This window comes from Capsicum annuum, chromosome 8, assembly GCF_002878395.1.
Source record: "Capsicum annuum cultivar UCD-10X-F1 chromosome 8, UCD10Xv1.1, whole genome shotgun sequence".
Lineage (NCBI taxonomy): Eukaryota > Viridiplantae > Streptophyta > Magnoliopsida > Solanales > Solanaceae > Capsicum > Capsicum annuum.
Window position 1 is genome coordinate 155,026,202 of NC_061118.1, and position 20,764 is coordinate 155,046,965.

The 20,764-nt window shown below is 35.0% G+C and overlaps 1 protein-coding gene across 9 annotated transcripts; it reads left to right on the forward strand.

Moving 5' to 3' along the window:
- Window positions 1–976: 976 nt before the first annotated feature.
- Window positions 977–18,358, forward strand: LOC107839672. Of its 9 annotated transcripts, none has more exons than XM_016683253.2 (14): window positions 977–1,304; window positions 1,405–1,513; window positions 3,799–3,890; window positions 8,078–8,132; window positions 10,473–10,652; window positions 11,983–12,661; window positions 12,754–12,838; window positions 13,270–13,357; window positions 13,641–13,825; window positions 15,389–15,521; window positions 15,822–15,958; window positions 16,157–16,231; window positions 16,508–16,627; window positions 16,768–18,358. In XM_016683253.2, exons 3-14 carry the CDS (start codon window positions 3,804–3,806, stop codon window positions 16,879–16,881), a joined length of 1,938 nt encoding a protein of 645 aa, XP_016538739.2. In that variant the 5' UTR covers window positions 977–1,304; window positions 1,405–1,513; window positions 3,799–3,803; the 3' UTR covers window positions 16,882–18,358. The 9 variants fall into 9 exon arrangements, with proteins under 9 accessions (XP_016538739.2, XP_016538740.2, XP_016538745.2 ...); XM_016683254.2 differs by having other exon boundaries at window positions 1,410–1,513; XM_016683259.2 differs by lacking the exon at window positions 8,078–8,132 and having other exon boundaries at window positions 978–1,304.
- The last annotated feature ends 2,406 nt before the right edge of the window (window positions 18,359–20,764 follow it).

Here is a 20,764-nt window from a genome sequence, read left to right on the forward strand (position 1 = left end):
TTGTTATTATTCACATAATATATATTGTTTAATTTAATACTCTCGTTTAGTGGTCAACGGTCTTTATCCACTCAGCGCACACTTTGTTCTATCCTCCCCCCTCGTTGACTTAACTACAAGTGTATTGTTTTGCGTAATTATTATTTATTAACAATAAAGTACGGTAAATGTTTAATAATTATTGTAAAAATGCACCGAAGAGTGTGACCTAATGATTCAAGAAGATTAATTGAACAACATGAAATTTCAGATTCAATTCTCACTATCCTATTATTGGTGGATAGAATTATACGGGACCTATCTTTAGTGAGAGATGACATATATTAGTTGAGGTGAGTGGAAGATGGTACCAACTCTACAATTATAAAAAATGATTATCGTAAATTGTAGCGCAATATTATGCATGAATTCAAGTAAGTTATAGTAAACAATATTGGTGGATATTCATATATTTTTCTCAGAGAAATGACATGCCAAGCGTGTGATGTCTCAAGGTTCATACTTCTTTCTTATTTTCACTATAATACAGTGACGGATTCAAGATTTAAGGATAGCAGATGCGATAGATTTGAATCCGGGGCATCCCTTCTACAGTTAACCTAAATATCAATACAGCCAACTAACTTTTTATTTAGTGGATACTTTTATATATTATATATCTATTTTTATACATATTTTATGTAATTTTACTTATTTCACGTCGAATTTAGTGAGTGCCGAAACACCCTCACAGAAAAATGTAGTTCCATCCCTGCTATAATATAATATTCTCTACTCTTCTATAACATTTTATTTTACATTACTATCCAAATAACAGCCACGGTAATCCAAATTATTTTCAATCCGACATTCCACGTCATTCACACAGACCTTATCGAAAACAAAAACAAGGTCAAAAGTCGAAAATAACCCCCATAGGTGATCCTCCACGTTTTGCTGTTATTAATTGTACCTTACATCCAGTACATTCACGTATATTAGTGTGCAAATAATATAGCAGCAGCCAGCTAGTAGTAGTAAGCAGCAGCAGCAGCAGTCAATAGACATTAGACAGAGACTGCAACACAAAAACTACAATAAAACCAGACGAGGAACAAACAGAGTACACACATTTGTTCTCTCCCGTTTATAGCAAACTTAGGAGCTTTTCATTCATCTTCAATGCACTTTAGGGTTTTTTTCCCTGTGAAAAAAAGTTGATAAATTCTCAAACAATAGCTTTGTTTTTCGTTTTTTGAACCGAAAAATACACCGCCATTGTCGTTATTCAGTTGCTGTGTACGTAGAGAGAAAGAGATATCACGGTAAAGTAACTGAGCTTTCTTTCTTGCTTTTTTTTTTTCCTTGGTTTCTTTTCTTATGAAACAGTGAAAGTTTTTGTGTTTACGGTAATTTTTGCTGCAGCGAAGATTGCTACTGAAGCCATTGCTGAGACGAACGACGAAAACGGTAGCTTTGGTGAGAGTATAGGTTGTTTTTTTCTGCTTGTTGGTTAAACGAGAATTCTTAACTGGTGAGTCATGATTCAACGTGATTTGTTTTTTTTTTTTTTTAAAGAAAAAAAGATATGTTGGCATTTTGAATTTTTCTATTGAAAATTTTCCTCTTTTGTTTGATTTGTTGAGGGTTCGCTTAGGTGTATAGAGAGATTTTCATTAGAGCTGTTGAGTTTATTGATTTGAGTATAGAATTACTCAGCTTTGCTTCAATGCTTGATAACTTGGGCGAATCCCTTGCGATGATTATTTATGTGCTGATGAGTTTTACCTGGACAAATGTTGTTAACTCAATCTTGCTGTTTTTCCAAGAAAGAAAAGTAATTTATTGGAATCATGGTTTCTGCAGTTGGTAGAAAATGAGCTTATCTAGATAAGTTAGATTGATTTGGTGGAAGAAAGGTAAGTGAAGTGCTTCATTGAACCAGTTCTAGGAAATGATCTTATCTAGATAAATTAGATTGAAATCAATGTTTTCGAGTCTTAATAGTAACCTTCTCCAGTTTGACAATAACTTTGTTTGTTCTTTATGGTTGCTAACAATTGGGCAAGGTAAAGGAAACGGAGGAGAAGGAGTCAAAAAGGGAAACCAGAAACAAAAAGGCGAAAATACAACTCTCTAGATACAGGGTACCAATCGGGAATTGAAGGGAAAGAAAATTTAGGTACAGCTTTGCAAGGTAGGAATAGTCATTGGATGATCTCTGGTGAAGAGAACAGAAAGAAAAGTGAGGAGAAAAAAATGAAGTGGAACTCTCTTAGTCTTGGTTAATGGTTACAATTGGCTAAATGTAGGTAATAGGAGAAGAAGGTGAATAAAACTAAATATGAAACTCTCTAAGTTTTGAGCACCAACTGAGGAGGTGAAAGAATACTAAGATTTAGATTTTCATTAGCAAAGCATTCATGTGTAATGGAAATGCTGTTGGAGGCTTTCACACGTGTTAGGTAATTTTAGGTGTTGTTGCTTATCAGGGACTGGCTGCTACAATAAAGATGCTTAGGACGTGAAACTTTTGCCTGTCGTATATGGCTGGTGAAGAGAATAAAACAAGAGTAAAGAGAGAAAAATGAAGTTGTAACTCTCTTAGTCTTGGTTAGAATAGGCTAAATGTAGGTAATAGGAGAAGAAAAGTGCATAAAACTAAATGTGAAGCTCTATAAAATTTGAGGACCAACAGAGGAGGTGAAAGAATACTAAGATTTGGATTCTTATTAGAAATGTAGTCATATGCAAGGGAAATGCAGTTGGAGGCTTTCACACGTGTTAGGTAATCCTAGGTGGTGGTGCATATCATGGACTGGCTGCTACAATAAAGATACTTAGGATAGTGACACTTTTGTCTGTCGTATATAAGATCGTTGACATCCTATTTGTCTTTTAGAAAAGGTAAGAACGTTTTTTTTTTCATTGGATGCATTGGGTTGGATAGGGGTCAGCATGAATTTATTAAAACATTTTCCCTTTTTTTCTCTTTAGCTTGTCTTAAAGCATCTTATAATGAGCAAAGGGAGAATTCTATATATTGATTGCTATAACACTGATTGCTTAGGGTAATTTTGAATGAAAAAGGTAATTAATTACTTATTAAAAAAACCAAAAAGGTAGTTACTTGTTCGGCAAAACTTACGCACGTCATATCTGGCAAATTTGCCTAATATTTCACATTAGGTTTGAGCGAATTCTTCCATGTCAGCATGAAGAGAAAAGGTCAATGTAGTGCCACACTATTTAATTTCAACCTCGCCTCAAAGAATCCAAGCAAGGGGAATCCAGAATCACTGTTGGATGAGATCCACACCATGTAAATTTCTTATGTACACTGAACTATGAAATCAACTTACCACTAGTCATGAAAGGTTGGCAGAGAAATGTCGTGAACTTTCTATGGTCTATTACAACACGATGTAGTCATTTTGAACAATGAAAATACTAGTCCATGGTTTTTCTTACTCAAAACTCTGTCCAATGTAATTATCAAAAACCAGTAAGAAAAAAATTAGAAGAAAATATAGTCTAGTGGCTTCTTTAGTTGAATCTTTGCCTAGAGATAATACTTCAAATACAAAGAACTAAAGTTTGCTGTTTTTCTTTAGGGTATGCAATGCCAAATTTGTCTTGCGTTAAAACTTTGAATATGCAACAACAAAAACTAAATTTTTTTATACTTAAAATTTGGGATATGGATATGGAGTAGCTGTTTCAAAAATACTGTATAATTTTTTCATGCAATAAATGTTAACACTTCCGTAAGCTTTGGAAAGATGCATAAGGTTCACTGTTCATGGGTTTTTCATGAAGGGGTGATGAAGTGTCTTCTTTGGTCCATTCCATGCGCGTACTTGCCTTGCAAAATGGATCCTCACTGTGACGCTTCTAGAAAGCTTAGCAAGGTTGGTACTTTTCCCCGTGTATGTAAGTTGAAGCATAAATACATTAAAACCCCTTATACCTTTCTTTCTACCAAGCACTTCCTGCTAAAACTCTCTTTCAAAAATCACCTTCCCCATGGACTAAATTGTCTGTGAGGCCCTTTTGATCTTTTTGTAACTAGATAGGCGACTAACAGAAATGAAAATGTGAAAGCCTAAATAACATTACAAGGGTAAAGACCCCTGCTCCTGTCGCCAAAGCCATTTTATTCTCAAATTCATGCTCTCCACCCCAACTTCACAACAAGCTTCCCCTTAGATAAAGAAAAGAAACATATTATTCATTCTTAGGAGGACATCAATTATATTGTCACTGGTTTTAGATGGAGTTTGGGGGAATGTGGCTATTGACATGAACTAGAATTGATTTAAATCGGAACATATATAAGCAAGAAAGAGGTCCTTTCGACATGCTTGATCAGAGTGTTCGAGACAATGTAAGTTTCAATGAAATTGGTGATTTCTTGGGCTGTTGAAGCAGGTGTGAGGTTTGGTTTAAAGGGTTTGGAAAGAGAAAAGGTAGGTTTCATTGAAATTGGTGATTACTTGGGCTGTTGAAGCTTCGGGTGTGAGGTTTGGTTTAAAGGGTTTGGAAAAGAGATGGAGGCTTGACGTGTGTTGGGTGAAGTGCTAAGGTGGGCAGGGGAGATTGTTTAATGCTAGAAAGTCGGACTGAAGATATGACTTATGAGATGCATGAAATTGAGAAAAGAAGGAATGTGTCCTGATCATGAATTTCTAGATTGCCGATGCATCTTTGGTGCAAGGATCTCTTTAGAAAAATGGGCTGGAATTTGGGGATTTGTAGACATAGATTGCAACATGGAAGATCTTACTAGGGTTAGACTATTTGTAAAAAACAGTGGAAGTGTCCATTTTAATGGTGGTTGAGGGAGGCGACAAGAATTTTAGTGTATGGTTGATGTCTAGTAGTTGAGGGAAGCGAACAGTTGCCCAAGTGTGGAGGGATGAGGTTGGCTATGGATCGTTTCAAGAGAGGTAGGGTAGGCCAAAGAAGTATTGGAGAGAGGTGATTAGATGGGATACGACATAGTTTCAGCTTACAAGGACATGACTTAGACAGGAGGTTGTGGTGGACACAAACTAGGTAGAAGATTAGGTAGTAGTGCATTGTCTCTCTATCCATCCATACTCGTAGCCGTAGGATTGCTCATGTGGTGTCTTGTCCTTCGATTTATGTTACTATTTGTTGTTTCTTGTATTTCTATTATCTTATTATTTTGCTGTAGTTGTTGTTCAAAATGATTTGTTATGCTTTCACTTCCATTACTTCCTTTTTTTTTGGACTGTTTTTCCTTGAGTCAAGGGTCTATCGGAAAAACCTCTACCTTTGTGATTGGGGTAACGCCTGCGTACACTCTACCCTTCCTAGACCCCATTTTGTGAGACTATACTGGGTATGTTGTTGTTGGCTGATGTCTGAATTTTGATGAGATATTCTGGATGAGGATGACATAACAAGGGAGAGGAGATAGGAGGAGAGATAAAGAAAGAAGGAAAAAGATAGGTCTAGGAATAATGTAAAGAGTAGAAGAAGGGGGTAAATGGATGAGTATGCCCCTGAATTAGTGAACTGGTTAGGAAAAGTAATATGGACCAGTTCTCCAATTTTTATTGCCCCCAAAGCGAAAAGACCGGTTTGTTTTAGTGGTTGAATTGGAAAAATGTTCCATTGGCAATTAGGGCCTCGAATCCTTATCATTGACGTTGGATATTGCTCAGAACTCGGCTTAGAAGCCACTTGGTTCTCAGGATATTTCTGAACCAAAAGCTAGATTAGATCTGAAAGTGATGGGAAAACCAAATGGGTTGAATCCTAGTTCTTGATTCTCAGGCTGGACGAAATTCCAAAGCCGACAAACTTTACATCCAAAACATAGAGGTAGACGGAGCTCATAACAAACTGGTGAGTCCAGAGAACTTGATGAGAGTCATAATGGTCTCCACTCATGCTGTCAACATTATCAAGATTTCTTCTTCACGCTCGTTAGTGTCGCAAAATATTTTTCCTTTGAGTGAAAATTTGTCAGCAGGCTCAGAGTTGCTATCCAAATCGATTTCTATAGAGAATTCAAAGATTTTAAGAGCAAAAGCACCCGACCTCTAATTTTGCTATTGTTGGCGATGCAACTGGTCAGAAAATTGTCTTTGACAAACTCCATACTGAAGAAGACAGTGTAGCTTGGGTCAGAATTACTCTATGAGCTCTGATAGCTTAAATAATGTTCCAAAATTACTGATTTTGGTAGATTTAGGAAACAAGGAGGTTGTAGAAAGGGAGGAGATGGTTAGGAAGTTTCAAACCCAGCTTTGTGATGTAGGTCAGTAGTCAAATACCATTATTTTTAGGGAGAGTTAACAGATAGCAGAGAACAAGGTAGGGAATTCTGGGGTTTCAAGGAAAAGGGGAAATTTCCTCAACTTTTAGCAATTGGAGAGGAAGCTGACCAAATGCTTGGGGAAAAATATCTTAATTTTGGTAAATTTTGGGAGTTTTGATGGAAAGAAAAGAGGATTGAATTGTTGAACTCTCGTTAGTTGCTGAAAAAGAGACTGTAAGAGTTGATGATGGAGGAACAAGGTGTTACGTCAGAGTTGAAGGGAAGATCAAAAGTGACACGAAAAAGCAATGAAGCTGAGTGGTGTACAACGAAGGGAGGGGGAAATTAGGGAGTTGAGGAAGGGGGTAAGGTAAGATACAGTTTATAAATTTTAAAATCATTACTTAAAACATGAGGGGATGAACGACTCAAACAAAAGGATCATCATCAAAGTAGGTTTAAGGGAATAGGACACTGACCTAGTATGTTGTTTAGAAACTAAGATGATAGGTGTGCCATATAGAGTTGTAATTAGCATTTCGGGAAGAAGGTGGGTGAAATATGAGTTTATTCAGGCTCGGGGAAATGCAGGGTGGAGGAGGAGGAGATTATGTTATTATAGGATGAGAGAAAAGTGGGGTTCATGGAGGTAAGAAAGGAGTGTTCTTGTTAAGATCTAAATTTCGAAATTGTGAAAATAGGATGTAGGGATTTGGGGAAATGTATGGTCCTGTTGAGGAGGGTTTAAGGTGGTATTTCGGGAAGAGTTACAATTATTAGTAGGCAATGGAGTATTTCATGTGTATTAGCCTATCAGAACCGGACCTTAATACTATTTGTTATTCGAGGAGAGGATGGGTGTAAGGTGATGAAGAACCCATCCTTGATGCAAAATAGATGAAGTTGCTTAATTGAAACATTATGATGTTGCATAAAGAGGTGTTTGGGAAGGTAGAGGTGAAGATGATAAACGAGGTGGCAGAGTTTGAGAGGATAGAGAGAACGAGTTGGAGGAATGGGAAATAGAAGGGAAGGAGGAATGAGAAATGAGTTAGCTTCCTTGGCATTAGCTCAGGAGATTAGTTGGAAGAAAAAATTAAGGGTGTTATAGTTGGAAGAGGAGGGATTAGAATACAATTTTTTTCATAGAGTAGTTGGCAAATAGAAGGAGAGAATTCATTTTGTAGAGGTAAATGGGGTAGTGTATGAGGGGAAAGAGGAGATTGAATGGGCAATAAGAGGTTTCTATGAACAATTGTTAGAGCAGAGGTGTATTTGAGACCTAAATTGGAAGGATTTAATCAAATAGGGGAGGGCAAGAGAGAGTGATTGGAAAGTGATAATAGTACTTTATGCATCCACGCTATAATGTCGTAAGATAAGCAATTTAGAATAATTAAAACCATACTGTTAATCTCTCTAATGTAGTCTTAGGGGGTGGGTGAAAGGAAGAGAAGGAACTAACTGGAAGCAGGGTTCTAGGGAGATCGATGATTCAACTATTATGTTTCGTTTTTCTCTCATTTATTGGCTCAATTATCCTTTTAAGAGAAGAAATCATGGAAGACAGGAAGAGGACATAGGGCATTATTCTAAAAGTTTAGACTAAATGAGCTCCCAATATTTTGAGGGATGAGCTATAGTAACATAGTTCAAGAGGTTATAGTGCAACTCTATACACACTTATATACCCCCATTATTGGTTTGATAATTTTAGTTCATGCAATGTCTGATATATGACTAACAGCTTATTACTCTCATCTTCTCTGTCTCCCATGATATGCTTTTGTTGATTTGACGATAAAGCTCTCAAACTCAAGACTTGCAAATCCACTGCTCCAGCTTCTGTGTCCAAGTCCAGGTACTCAATAGCAAATAAGGCCCCCAACCATACAATGTAAAGTCAAACTACCGAGCTCATCGAACATGTTCCTCATTTATTCTACCTGCATACTCTAATTTTATTGAAGCTTCTAGTTTCAATTTTTTATGCTTGTAATATGAATATCTAGGTTCAATAGGAGTTAAAACAAAATTACTTCGTGCTCCTAATGCATTAAATAGAGTACACCAGATTTTTGTTTGTCTTATTTGCAAAACTTGTGCTTGTTGTATTGTTTTTACATGAGTTCATGCAAGAATTTGGTCTAATTTGAAGCTAGAAAGATAACCTGTTGAACTTTTGGATTAAACTCCAAAAAAAAAAAAAAAAAAAAAAAAAAAAAAAAAGGGGGTTAAATAAGGCCCAGGGGGGTTGCAAAATTGACTTGCGGGAAAGTATTTTTTTTTAGAGTCCTTAACTGTATGCATATACTTTGGAAGTTCTCCAGGTTATTGATTTGGCATGAAGCATTGTATAAAACAAATTTAAATGTTTGTTACGTATATAGTAAGTCAATATCTAGGTGATGAATCTACAACTATGATAATTCATTGGAAAAATAGTTTATAAAAGCTAACTCACCATTCTTCTGTTATTTAAATTTGTTTCGACAATGGCCAAGGTTAGCCTATTCATCATTTAGCTCTGTCATCTTTGGTCCACGTCACATGTATGTTACAACTTCTTATAGATCCTTCAATATACATACTAAGATTGTATAGATATGTTACATAGCCATAGCTAATACTAGTACCATATTCCAGCTAATACCTTCATCGAAGCTGTGTGCTTTCCTCTGTTTTCTAATACTTATGGGTGCCGTATTTATGTTATGTAATCTAGTTTTGTGCTTTACTATGAGTTTGTGTGGTATCTTGTGACTTGAGCCGGGGGTCTATCGGAAACAGCCTTTCTACTTCTTTAGAGGTAGAGGTATGGACTGCGTACATTTTACCCCCCCAGACCCCACTAGGTGGGAATACACTGGGTTTGTTGTTGTAGTCTAATAGGAAGCATAATAGCATATACAGAATTATATCTAGGGTCTTCTCCAATAGACTAAAAACGCTCTTAGATGAGTCAGTATCTACTTCACGGGATGCTTTGAGGAAGACTGAAAACTTTTAGATGCCACACTAATAGCAAATGAAATTGTTGACTTGAGGAGAAAGCAAGGGGAATCGGGGATTTTGTGCAAATTAGATCCTGAGAAATCTTATGACTACGTTAACTGGGAGCTTCTTGATTTCATTATGTTGAAAATGGGTCTCCACGTCTCACTCCTCTCGAACTACCAATGAAGTCACACGTGTTGCCATTCATAAGGACTGAAAACTTAACCATTGAGAGCAAGAGCAATATTTGATTCACTTCCTCCATCATTCACCAAAACCCATTTCTTCTCATTCTCAAAAGAGATTATCCAAAGGGGGAAAAACTGTTAATCAAGAATATACTTTCGAGCAGTCTCACATACTTCATGCTTTGTTACATGCTATATGCAGTTTTACATGAAAGTTGCAAAAGCTCCAAGGGATTTTATATGGTATCCTCAAGAGGGAAGAAGAAGTTTCATTTGGTAAATTAGGAGACAGTTATGACACCGAAGTGTTGGGATGGACTTGGGATTAAACTTTAAAGATTTAAAGACCTTAAACAAGGCACTATAGGGAAACTGGTTGTGGATTTAGTGTACAGGAGAATGTTTTATGGAGGAGGGGATTGTGGAGAAATATTGGGGGCTGGAGGACAAAGAATACCAAACTTCCTGATGGATGTAGGCTTTGTAGGAATATCTTAAAGGAGTGAGAAGAGTTTAATGGGAATATACCATTTAGGATGAATGATGGAAGTCGGATAAGTTTTTTAGGACACATAGGAACAACACTTGGAGAATTACTTTTCCAAATAAGTAGAGTATTTCATGCTATAATAAGATGTCAGTTCAACTGATATGTACGCTACAAGATTGGGAGGTTACAAAATTTCAAAGCTTGATTGGGAGCAAGTTCAGGGATATTGCATGTTATGTATTATTTTTGTTGTTTACCCTTCCTCAGTGTCCACATTTATTTGAAGAGTCGGTCTCTTATCATAAGGTCATCTAAATAAGGATTGCCAGTTTCTTTTGGATTGAATATATTCCGGTCTCCTATACTATCATTGATTGATAGCTTTAGGAGTAGTTTCTTTAATGCAAAAGTCACTTCCTTGCACATAAGCAATTATGTTTATAGGAATTGGGACATTGTGGCGTCCACCTTACAGTCGGCAATGTTATTTGAGAATACTTATTCTGTCCTTTATTCAAATATGCAGATTTTTTCTACTTCTGGCTTCTTCAACTTTCTAACATGGGTGTGAATGAAAGACTTTTACAATTACACCATCAAAATAAAGTTCGACATCCGTTGGCTGTATCCAGACATGCTTTGTGCGATCTATCCAATGTTTCTCCAGTGGTTTTCCTCTACCTCTTAAAGGAATGCTATGTCTATGGTAAAGTTCTTCTCCATGCCTTTTCTGTTCTTAAAAGAATGCTGTCTGGCTTAGTTTTGATTATTCCATATGTTTTACAAACTTTTTTCCTTAAGCATTTTACAATTAGATATCTGATCGCTCTTTTGGTTATTTCTTTGTTTTCTTGCGCAAATGACAGTTGGACCCTTTTCAGTATATGATCAATTGGTTAGGATTTGATAATCATTTATTCAATGCTTAATATCTTTATTCCTTTGAGACAGCTTTCTTCTTAAGAATCGAATCATAACAAGGAGGAACATGCGTGAAATTCTTATATGGTAAAGAACGAAAACCTGTTGAATGGTCATCCTACCCCTGCTCCTCTGGTCAATGACATTTTCTCTATGCCTAAATAACCACTGTCTCGATGACCATTTAAATCTTTCAATCCCCGAACAGGAAGAAAAAACAAAATGAGCCTGGCCGAGTTCTTGTCATCTTTCTGTGAAGTTCTACTCTAAAAAAACGTGAGATATGTTTATCAGCCACTGGTCCACCATGTAGATTTAACCACCCTAATGATGTGGATTGGTGATAACTAGTTAGAACTACATTTGGGGCTGAAGTGATGCAATAGGTGCATTATATCAGCAAAATGACTGTGCCATTGCTTGTAGGCGAAGTCATGAATGATTGAGGCATGATGCAAAATGATGATTGTGAATACATAATTGGATAAAGATAAGAGAGATGTAGATATTGAATTAACCATTTTCCCTCCTATGTCATTTGACCAGCATGATGATTTTTAGTGGACCATGCTAGATTGTGTGTATCTGTAGAATTTGATAATCTACGAAAAATAAATTATTGAGACTTTTTCTTCAAAACCTTTGGCAATATGAACTATGAATATTTAGGTTTGTTTTTTGTTTTCATCAGTATTTCAAAGACTTTATTCCTTCCCTTCATCCAAAAAGGAGTTTGTGAGTACTATTACTATCTTCTGCGTGTAGGATGGTCATAGAATAGTTTTTGAGATGAATTAGCAGGTTTATGCTGCAAGAGAACAAAAGCTACATGTTAGTAAAAGTTTGAATGCATGAACTGATTTCTGACTTTCATGGGGAGGATTCAGTGTCTAGAGACACAGACTTATTTCTTACGTTAACAATCGTTGACTAGTCACTCATTTATCAGTCATTGCCAGATTGTTGGTAATCTCTGAAGTTTCATTTGGTAAACCTAAAGCATGAAATCTTAGGGCAATGAAATTTTTTGTTTCCTTCTATGGATGATTATATGTTGCTCAATTTGGTAATATTTGATCATTATAGATTTTCCCACAAGTTATTATTCTTAATAGGAACATGCAAGGCGACTGCCAAATTTCGAGTTCTGCAACAGCAGGCGTATGGATTTTTGCACAATGATCCTCAACCTGGAGCAGCCATCTTTGTTGCACAGTGCCTGTATGTGTTGCCAATATTTGAGTCGCACTGTGAAGGATTCAGTCATTTGATAATATCTGCTCTTCGTCATTTCCTGAAAGTGGGAAATGGCATGAATGGTTTATCCAAAGCTAAAATTTTGGCTGCAAAATTATTTCTTGCCATTGTTGATGGTACGCTGCATCATGAAGAAAGAGTCCTAGTCAAAATCCTTGAAGTTTTTGATGTCAGTCTGTCAAACATACAAAAAGCTATGCATGATACAGATGAGAAGGATCAAACCTGCCAGATGGCTAAGGTATTGGTTGAACAATATATTTCTAGGTTAGTAGAATCCCAGTCTTACATGACTGCAGTTTCATTGTTGGAACACTTTTCTATCCGGGAATCTGGAGAATCTTTTCTGCTTAAAATGTTGGATAGCAAAGAATACAGAGCGGCAGAAAAGTGGGCAACTTTTATGGGGAAGCCAATCTTATGCACCCTTGTCCGAGAATACGTCGACAGAAAACTGCAAAAGCACGCGTTTGATGTTATAAGGCAAAACAATCTAAGGGATGAGTTCCCAGAAATATATCATCAATATAAAGAAAGGCAAGTGGATTCCTTCCACCTTTTTGTGACTTAACCTTTCAGCTATTTTTTAAGCAAAGTGCTGCTGACTGAATGACAGTATTAGTTTACAGCAAACTGAAGAAGCTAGCAGAAAAAGGTTGTTGGGACGTTGCTGAGGCAAGGATAAATGAAAATCGACAACTTCTTGAGTACTTGGTAAGTACACAGCTACATTGACTGTCAGTTGCTAATTAATTTTAGCACCATCGAATTTGTTGTCAATTGCTAGGTCATTTTTGTGCTATTGGATTTTGGTCAAGATTTAAGTTGTTACTACTCTTGAGAGGCACTATACATAGGCGCCTAAGACATTCAAGCAGAGAGGCACTATACATAGGCGCCTAAGACATTTAAGCTTTAGATTCATTTTATAAGTATATTATTCCTGGTCTGTTTTTGATCTGATGAAAGGATCTTGTTGAATTTATTCTTAAATTTGAGATCTTTTTATGCTTCTGATACTCAAAGATTAATGTTCATGAGAGACAAGTTAAAGTACCTTTGACTTTTGCAATATGTAAATGTGCAGCATCACTTTGAGTAAAAACTTACAGTGTTGTATTTAATAATTTTTACCATGAAAAAAGGTATATTTGGCTATGGAAGCTGGTTACATGGAGAAGGTCGAGGAACTCTGTGAACGGTATTCCCTTGAAGGTTTCATAAATGTCAAAGGTACATTTGATCCCTCTACTTCGTGTTAAGTATCCAGTGTGTAAGCACTTTTTAAGTTTTTAGATCTAAGCACTAAAGAGCTTTATTTGCTGACCTCTCCAAAAAGTGCTAATCTGCATAAATGTTGAATCAGTGTGAACTTCAGCAAATTTGAGTCTGCTAAGATTGCTCTGACTGTGCTTTCTCCTGCTGCAGCCCTTGAATTAAATCTTTGATGAGATTCTCTTGGTACAAAGAAGTGGATGGTTTTGGTCTAACTCCTACTTTCTTCTTACTTCTATAGAGCTTGAGGAAAGTATTCCAAAACACCGATACTTGCAGCTTGATGAATTGTCAATAAAGGAAGTAGTCTGGGTAGATGAAGCGAATGGCTTGCTTGATGCTACACGCCACATTGAAGAATGTAAAGTTGTGGGCATTGACTGTGAGTGGAAGCCTAATTACGAAAAGGGAAGCTCACCTAACAAGGTGATTTTCGGATAAAAGTTACTTTTTATAAGTAATAGTTCTTCTGACCTCGTTGTCCGACTCTTTTGTTCTTAAAGGGATGGTGGTATAAAATGTGTGTTTCTTTGTTTCTCACAATCTGAAGAGGGATCTGAATATATGACAGGTGAAATGTCTTGGACTACACCACAATTATCTTAACCTATCCTGAAAAATGAAGATATTTATGTTGATATATACCTTCATAACTAAAATACAGAAAACAGAGTAGTTACTCTTCCCTGAAATATATTGGACTCTTCCTCTCCGTCCACTATATATACTTTTTGTTGATGTTGAAATGGAAAGTTTTTATTCATAAACAGCATTAAAAATGTGCTGGAATTATGTATATTGTGCCAAAAGTGTGAAGACAGAACTATACCCTATCTAAATCTATGGGATTCTAGGAGCTATAAAATAGTTTCAACTTCATTTACAAGTTCAATTCTACACCAGAAGTAAAATAAAACATTGCTGATGGCCTTTATCCTCTGGACGTGATTGTGTTTATTATTCTTTTCTTTAAACCTGCCCTGATCCAGCTTCTCAAAAAATCAGCAGTGTTGTTTGGAATGGGCCATTTGACTCCAACATGTTCCAAAATAGCTACCAAATCTGATCTGTAATGGAACAGTGAAGAAAAAGATGCTTGTTGCTTTCTATATGTCCTCCGCATAAGTAGCACCTACTGCATAGCAAAATACCTCTTTTCTGTAGGTTGTCATGCGTTAGAACAGATTCTTTGGCAACCATGTGAAACATGAAACTTTATAAGGAGCTCTTGATCTCTAGATCTGCTTCCATGACCAAAGCTATGGCCTCATCCTGCCCGTCTCTGGTGATAATAGCCCAGAAGAATGAGTTAACAGTATAGATCTCTCTCTCCATTATGAAGAGGGTAGATAAGAAAATAAGCCTAGAACCCCAATTATATATTTGTAATAAGTTTACTTTTCATGGATTCGCCTCAAATGACAAAGGAAGAATGCATGTGAGTATATCCCATTTTCTTCTCTTTTCTTTTTGTTTGGATCTATTATTTAATCATAAAGCTCTGTGATATTATCACTTATAGGTCATGGGCAGGTTCTGGGCTAATCCTGGTCCCCTTGTTGGTTAATTCACGCTCTCCGGGATCAAGCATTGCACATAATTAGGCGATTCATTCATCTCCTTATTTTGTCTAGATAGAAGGTTCCGAGTCTTCCGTTGAACTGAGGTTGACAGACCCTTGCTAATATAGAAGTATTTGAGAATGTTAGCTTTTTGTGTCTCTCGTGATGAACAAAGGGGTTTGTCTATTAAGTAGCCTTTCAATGCTTTTCGGTGCAATCTATCTCATTTTCTTGTAATATGCTTTTCTGGTATTGTTGCCTTTTTGTGCACTAACCATTTATCCCTTAATTTTGAAATGAATAAGATCTATAATCTTTGAATGGATTGTGCTTATTGTTGCGCATGATGGAGAATATATTTAAAATGAACTGACTTCTGGGGAGCACGCGTAACAGTATAATACTTTTCTGTTTCCCCCTGGGACAGGTTTCCATCATGCAGATTGCTTCAGACAACAAAGTTTATATACTTGATCTCATAAAGTTATACGAAGATGCTCCGGATGTATTGGACGACTGCTTGACCCACATATTGCATTCTCCAAGAGTACTGAAGCTTGGTAAGAGAGAACATTGTCTTGTTGGGAGATACGTAACATTCTTTTAATCTGTGGGCATTTTCCTGTTAATACTTTCATTACACCTTTTCTGCTCCAAGAAAGAAAACTAGTTGAGTTTCAGGGCTTGTTTTCAATCTTTGCACTACTTATATCAGACATTATGTGTCCATCAGGGAGCCCACTGATATAATGAGATATTTGTAAACACATTCCTGCTTTTCTTTGATATACCAGAGTATTTTCAATATGTATACTATATTTGCAGACCGAATTCTGCAGTCATAATCGGGTAATTTTCAGGTTACAACTTCCAGTGTGATGTGAAGCAGCTTGCTCAATCTTATGGCCAATTGCAGTGCTTCAATCATTATGACATGCTACTCGATATCCAGAATGTGTTCAAAGAACCAAGAGGTGGTCTCTCTGGTCTGGCAAAGGTAATTCGTACATGTATTCTGCGCTCCTGTTTGTCGTCATGTATAATCTAATATCTATATACAGATAAAAGTTCGTGTTGGTTTTGTAGTGAAAAGAGGTGTGATAAATTTTAGTGGTAGACAATAAATTTTCTATATGCAGAATAACGATGAATGAATTTTAGTTATTGCTTTTATTTGGTTTCTTTCTGGATACAGAAAATATTGGGTACCGGATTGAATAAAACAAGAAGGAATAGCAACTGGGAGCAACGGCCTTTAACTCAGCTTCAGGTATATGTACTAAATGTTAAAACATTTTATAGTATCACAGATAAAGGGTAGAGCTAGTATGTGGAATAGCTTCCCGCATGCCTATCTGGTATGTGGATTGCTATATAAAGTTATACTAGTAGTATGTGTAGTGCTGTATTTTTCTAAAGAAATGAGATTAAGAAGCTAGTGGCTTTGTCCTTGTGATTGATATGATCTGGTCCTTGTGCATTATTATTGCTTTTGGCTCTGTAAGAGAGATTGATAGTAATACCTCTTATTTGTACTGCTATGCAGCTAGAATATGCTGCTCTTGATGCTGCTGTTCTTATTCACATATTTCGTCATGTTCGTGGCTACACAGAGTCTGCTGGTGACCAGGATAAGCGTTCCAAAATTGAGTGGAAGTCTCACATTGTACGAATCTCGTTTTCTTTGTTTTTTTCCTCTTTTAAGACGTCTATTTTTGTCAGGCTCGGTGTTTGTTTGCTGTGTATTAGTACTTTCTATCAATAATTGTGTATGCTCACTGTTAACTTTTACTGGGTGTTTTGCAGGTTTCCCACATTGATAATTCGAAGATGTCCAAGAAAGAAGCTAAAAGGGGAAAGGCCAAAACTGATAAAGTTCCACAAAGCGTCGAGATTAAGGAGCTTACTGAACAAACTTAAGACTTAAAGCTAGGAAATAAAGTTATACCTAAGTTTTAATCACATGTAAGTATTTCTTCCGAGAGACACATTTACAGCTGAAAGACTTAAAACTGTTGCAGGTTTATGTGAATATATAGATATAGAAGGACAAAGTTTCAATTACTAATTTGTAGTTTTTTCTAGCTTCTGTGTAGGGGGTGGCAATAGGATAACATCTCTGTGTATCCTTTAAATAGAAGTCTTAACTATGGTATTTACTTTAACAAGAGTAGGTCGATTTGATGAATGATTTGGGTTATCCGGTATATATCTCTGCCCCTATGACATGGAAATGATCTTTTCTTTTGCGATCACTTACAAATTAAATAGAATTTTTTTTTTTTTTTTTTCAAATCTCTTGTATATAAAAATGAAAATCACTTATATGTAAGAAATAAAGACCTCTTATAAAAAGAACATAAAACGAAAAACAAGTTTGTAGAGGGTTGCAAAATCAAATTGGTCTACACGATCTTCCAAAATTTCAAGACTTTGTTAGGATGCATGTTAAAGTTGTAATTCTATGGTAAAATTACAAAATAGTCATTTTCCGGTCTCTTAAATTAGAAAAACTAATCAATAAAACTTGCCCTCAAAAATTGATGATTAAGAATTTAAGCCTACAGGTAAATCCGGAGATCCAAAGATTAAATTTCACTCCTCCAAATCAAAATATATTCTCTCTACTAATATTAGATATCACGCACATGAGTTTACTTTTTTTACCCTATCGGTTATCAGCCAAACCCAACTAATTAATGTATTTTCACCCTCCCTTGGACTACTCTTCTATATATTCATAGACGTAACATTTCTAAAGCCTTAATCTTCTCTCCTCCATTCCTCTCTATCTCTCTACCGCAAAACCAAATTACTCAGAGAGAGGAGGAGGAAAAAAGACGAAGACGAAGAAATAAATGGAAGATTTCAACTTAGATCATCGGAGATATGTGAATAGCGGTCAACGAATAGGTATCATCGATGATAAAGCCTATGCAGTTAGCAACGTCTACTTCATTCGAGGACAACATAATGATAATAATAATAATAATAATAACAATACTATGGATATGACGCGGCCATCTTACAACAAGTACCGAGTCGCAAAGACGAGTTATAATAAAAATCCCACAAAAGAGAGTCGATCATGGTACTCAACACCAGAGTTCAAAAGGAAGAAAAGGGTGGCTAAATATAAGCTATATTCAATGGAAGGAAAAGTCAAGGCATCTTTCAAGAATGGTTATCGTTGGTTCAAACATACTTGCTCAAGAATCATTCATGGCTTCTAGGCATCATGTAGACAATTTGCTTGCTTTTCGTTTATGTAATTCTCATGCATCTTTGCATGCATGGGGTTGTGATTTCTATCTTCTTCGTCTTCTTTTTTCTTTTGGTTATTTTTTCTGTGAAATTAATATGGATTGAACTGTGTAATTTTAGTTCCTTTCTTTCACATTTAGTCATTCCTTTGTTGTTTTCTTTCTATTAATTAGATAGGGGGTTAGAAAATTCATACGTCTATTGTGTGCAGAGATTTTCATCGATATCGTAAGACTGTAAGTTTTTATGGTGCGTTAAATCAAGAATATATCATTTCATGATTCATTTGCTTGTTGTGAAGTTTAAAATCTGCATCTAAAGGCTATGAATGAAATATACAAATTATTAAGATAGCCCTACCTACCGATGATTTTTTTCATATTTTTCGGAGTAGAGAGTTATTATTTGGTTGCTAAACGTGATTCAACATTTTCTTGTAACTGTTCTTCCAATTTGTGTAAACCCACTGAGTCATTTTTATTGTTCCTGGGTGTTTCAAATTCTGTATAGGGGTTGAGTCAAGGGTACTTCGGAAATAAACTCTCTACCTTCATGGGGGAGTACTAAGGTCTATGTATACTCTACCTCCCTAAACTCCACTTACGACGATTTTACGGTGTATGTTTGTGTTGTAGTACTTTAGAGAGAGGGAGGAACAACAACATACCTAGTGTATTCCCACAAAGTGGGGTCTAGAGAGGGTAAAATATACACAGTCCATACCACTACCTCAAATAAACTAGACAAGTTATTTTTGACAGATCCGGCTCAAGAAGACAAAAAATATACATAAGCAAGGGAAATATACAGTGGAGCATAAAAAGGGGCTAAATATAGCAAAGATGACGGATTGCCATAAAAATGTGTCTTTAATTTGTTATCAAGCTTATTTAAGATGAGGACATTCGACAATCGACATCATCCTCTCAACAGTGATACTTACTAAATGTCAACAAGATAACTATCAAATACATCTTGAGAGAGGTAAATTAATGTGTTGATTCTTTGCAAATGTAGGACACAAGTATAAAAAATTGGTAAGACGGAAAAATGTGTCCCAAGGATATGAAGTTTCTTCTCATACCTAAGCGGTATTGTTTTGAAAGATTGCAAATGTTTTATTTTTTTTTCTATGTATATCACAAAAAAAGGGAGGGGGGATATATTCACTTCATAATAGTTTAACACTTAAATTGGGAGTAAATCCCCTGAATGATGACCCATGTTTGGGTAATTACCTACAAATATCAGTTTTGTTTTATTTAGAACAAGAACATCATTCAACTTTTTCTTTTTTTTCCTTAAAATATACTTATCATCTCAAAATCTCTCTCTCCTACTTGGAATGTCATGTCATTAAAATTTCTTTTTTCTTTTTTGATAAATGTATAACTTATCAAATTTATTTAATTAAAGTTTTATTCTAATTCTTTTTTATAAAACAATTACACATGATATATTGATAATTGAAGATTAATCTAATTACACCAAAAGCTTAGATTATTTTATTTGATATGTAATCTTCAAAGTTTCTTTTATTTACTTATTTATTTCACCACTTAATAATAGTTTTAAAATACAAGTACTTATACGAATTGGTATAATAATTTTTCTGTTGTTTATTTTATATACTAAAAATTCTTAAAATGTAAACGAAATACAATGATGGATTTCATATTTTAGACATTAAATTTGTTATTTATATGAGAATAAAAAAATAAAATCACCTTTTTTAAAGGAAAGAAAAAATTATGTAATCTTGAAACAAATTAAACTTTTTAAGAAATATTAACAAAATGATACCTTCTTCAGTAAAATTACAAATGGATTTTTAAAATATTACTCTATAAATTCTTCTTTGCTTTTGATGGATTTAAAATGAAGTGAGGATATAAATTAGTGTTTAATTGTATAATAAAATAAAATCTAGATATAATGATCACAGGAAAAAGTGAAGAAACTAAATTAAAAATAATATTTTTTTTCTAAATTTGTGTCTTATCTTTCGGATTTAATGATTTATTTATGGGAAATTACTTGTAAAAAATTTGCAAAAAAAAATAATATTTTTCACTATATATTTATCAAAAATTATCTTGCATGAAAAATTGCAAGTAATCTATGTCCAAATTAAATTTTTTAGGTAATAATACATATTAAAAAAAATTATTGAATTTTGTTTGGCAGCAAAAAAATCGTAGGTTTGTCATCAATACTTTTAAATAGCAAATTATATTATTTTATTCTCTATTACTCTATATTTGAAGGAAATATAATATCTTTGGATTATATTAATCCAAAAATTCTTTTGTATAATCCCAAAAAGTAGATTTTATTCTTTTATTCTCGTATAAATAATAAATTTAATGTCTAAAATATGAAATCTGTCGTTTTATTTCTTTTACATTTTAAGAATTTTTAATATATAAAATAAATAATAAAAAAATTAAATGAGTACCAATTTTTATAAGTACTTGAGTTTTAAATATTATTAAGTGGTGAAATAAATAAGTAAATAAAAGAAACTTTGAAAAGTACA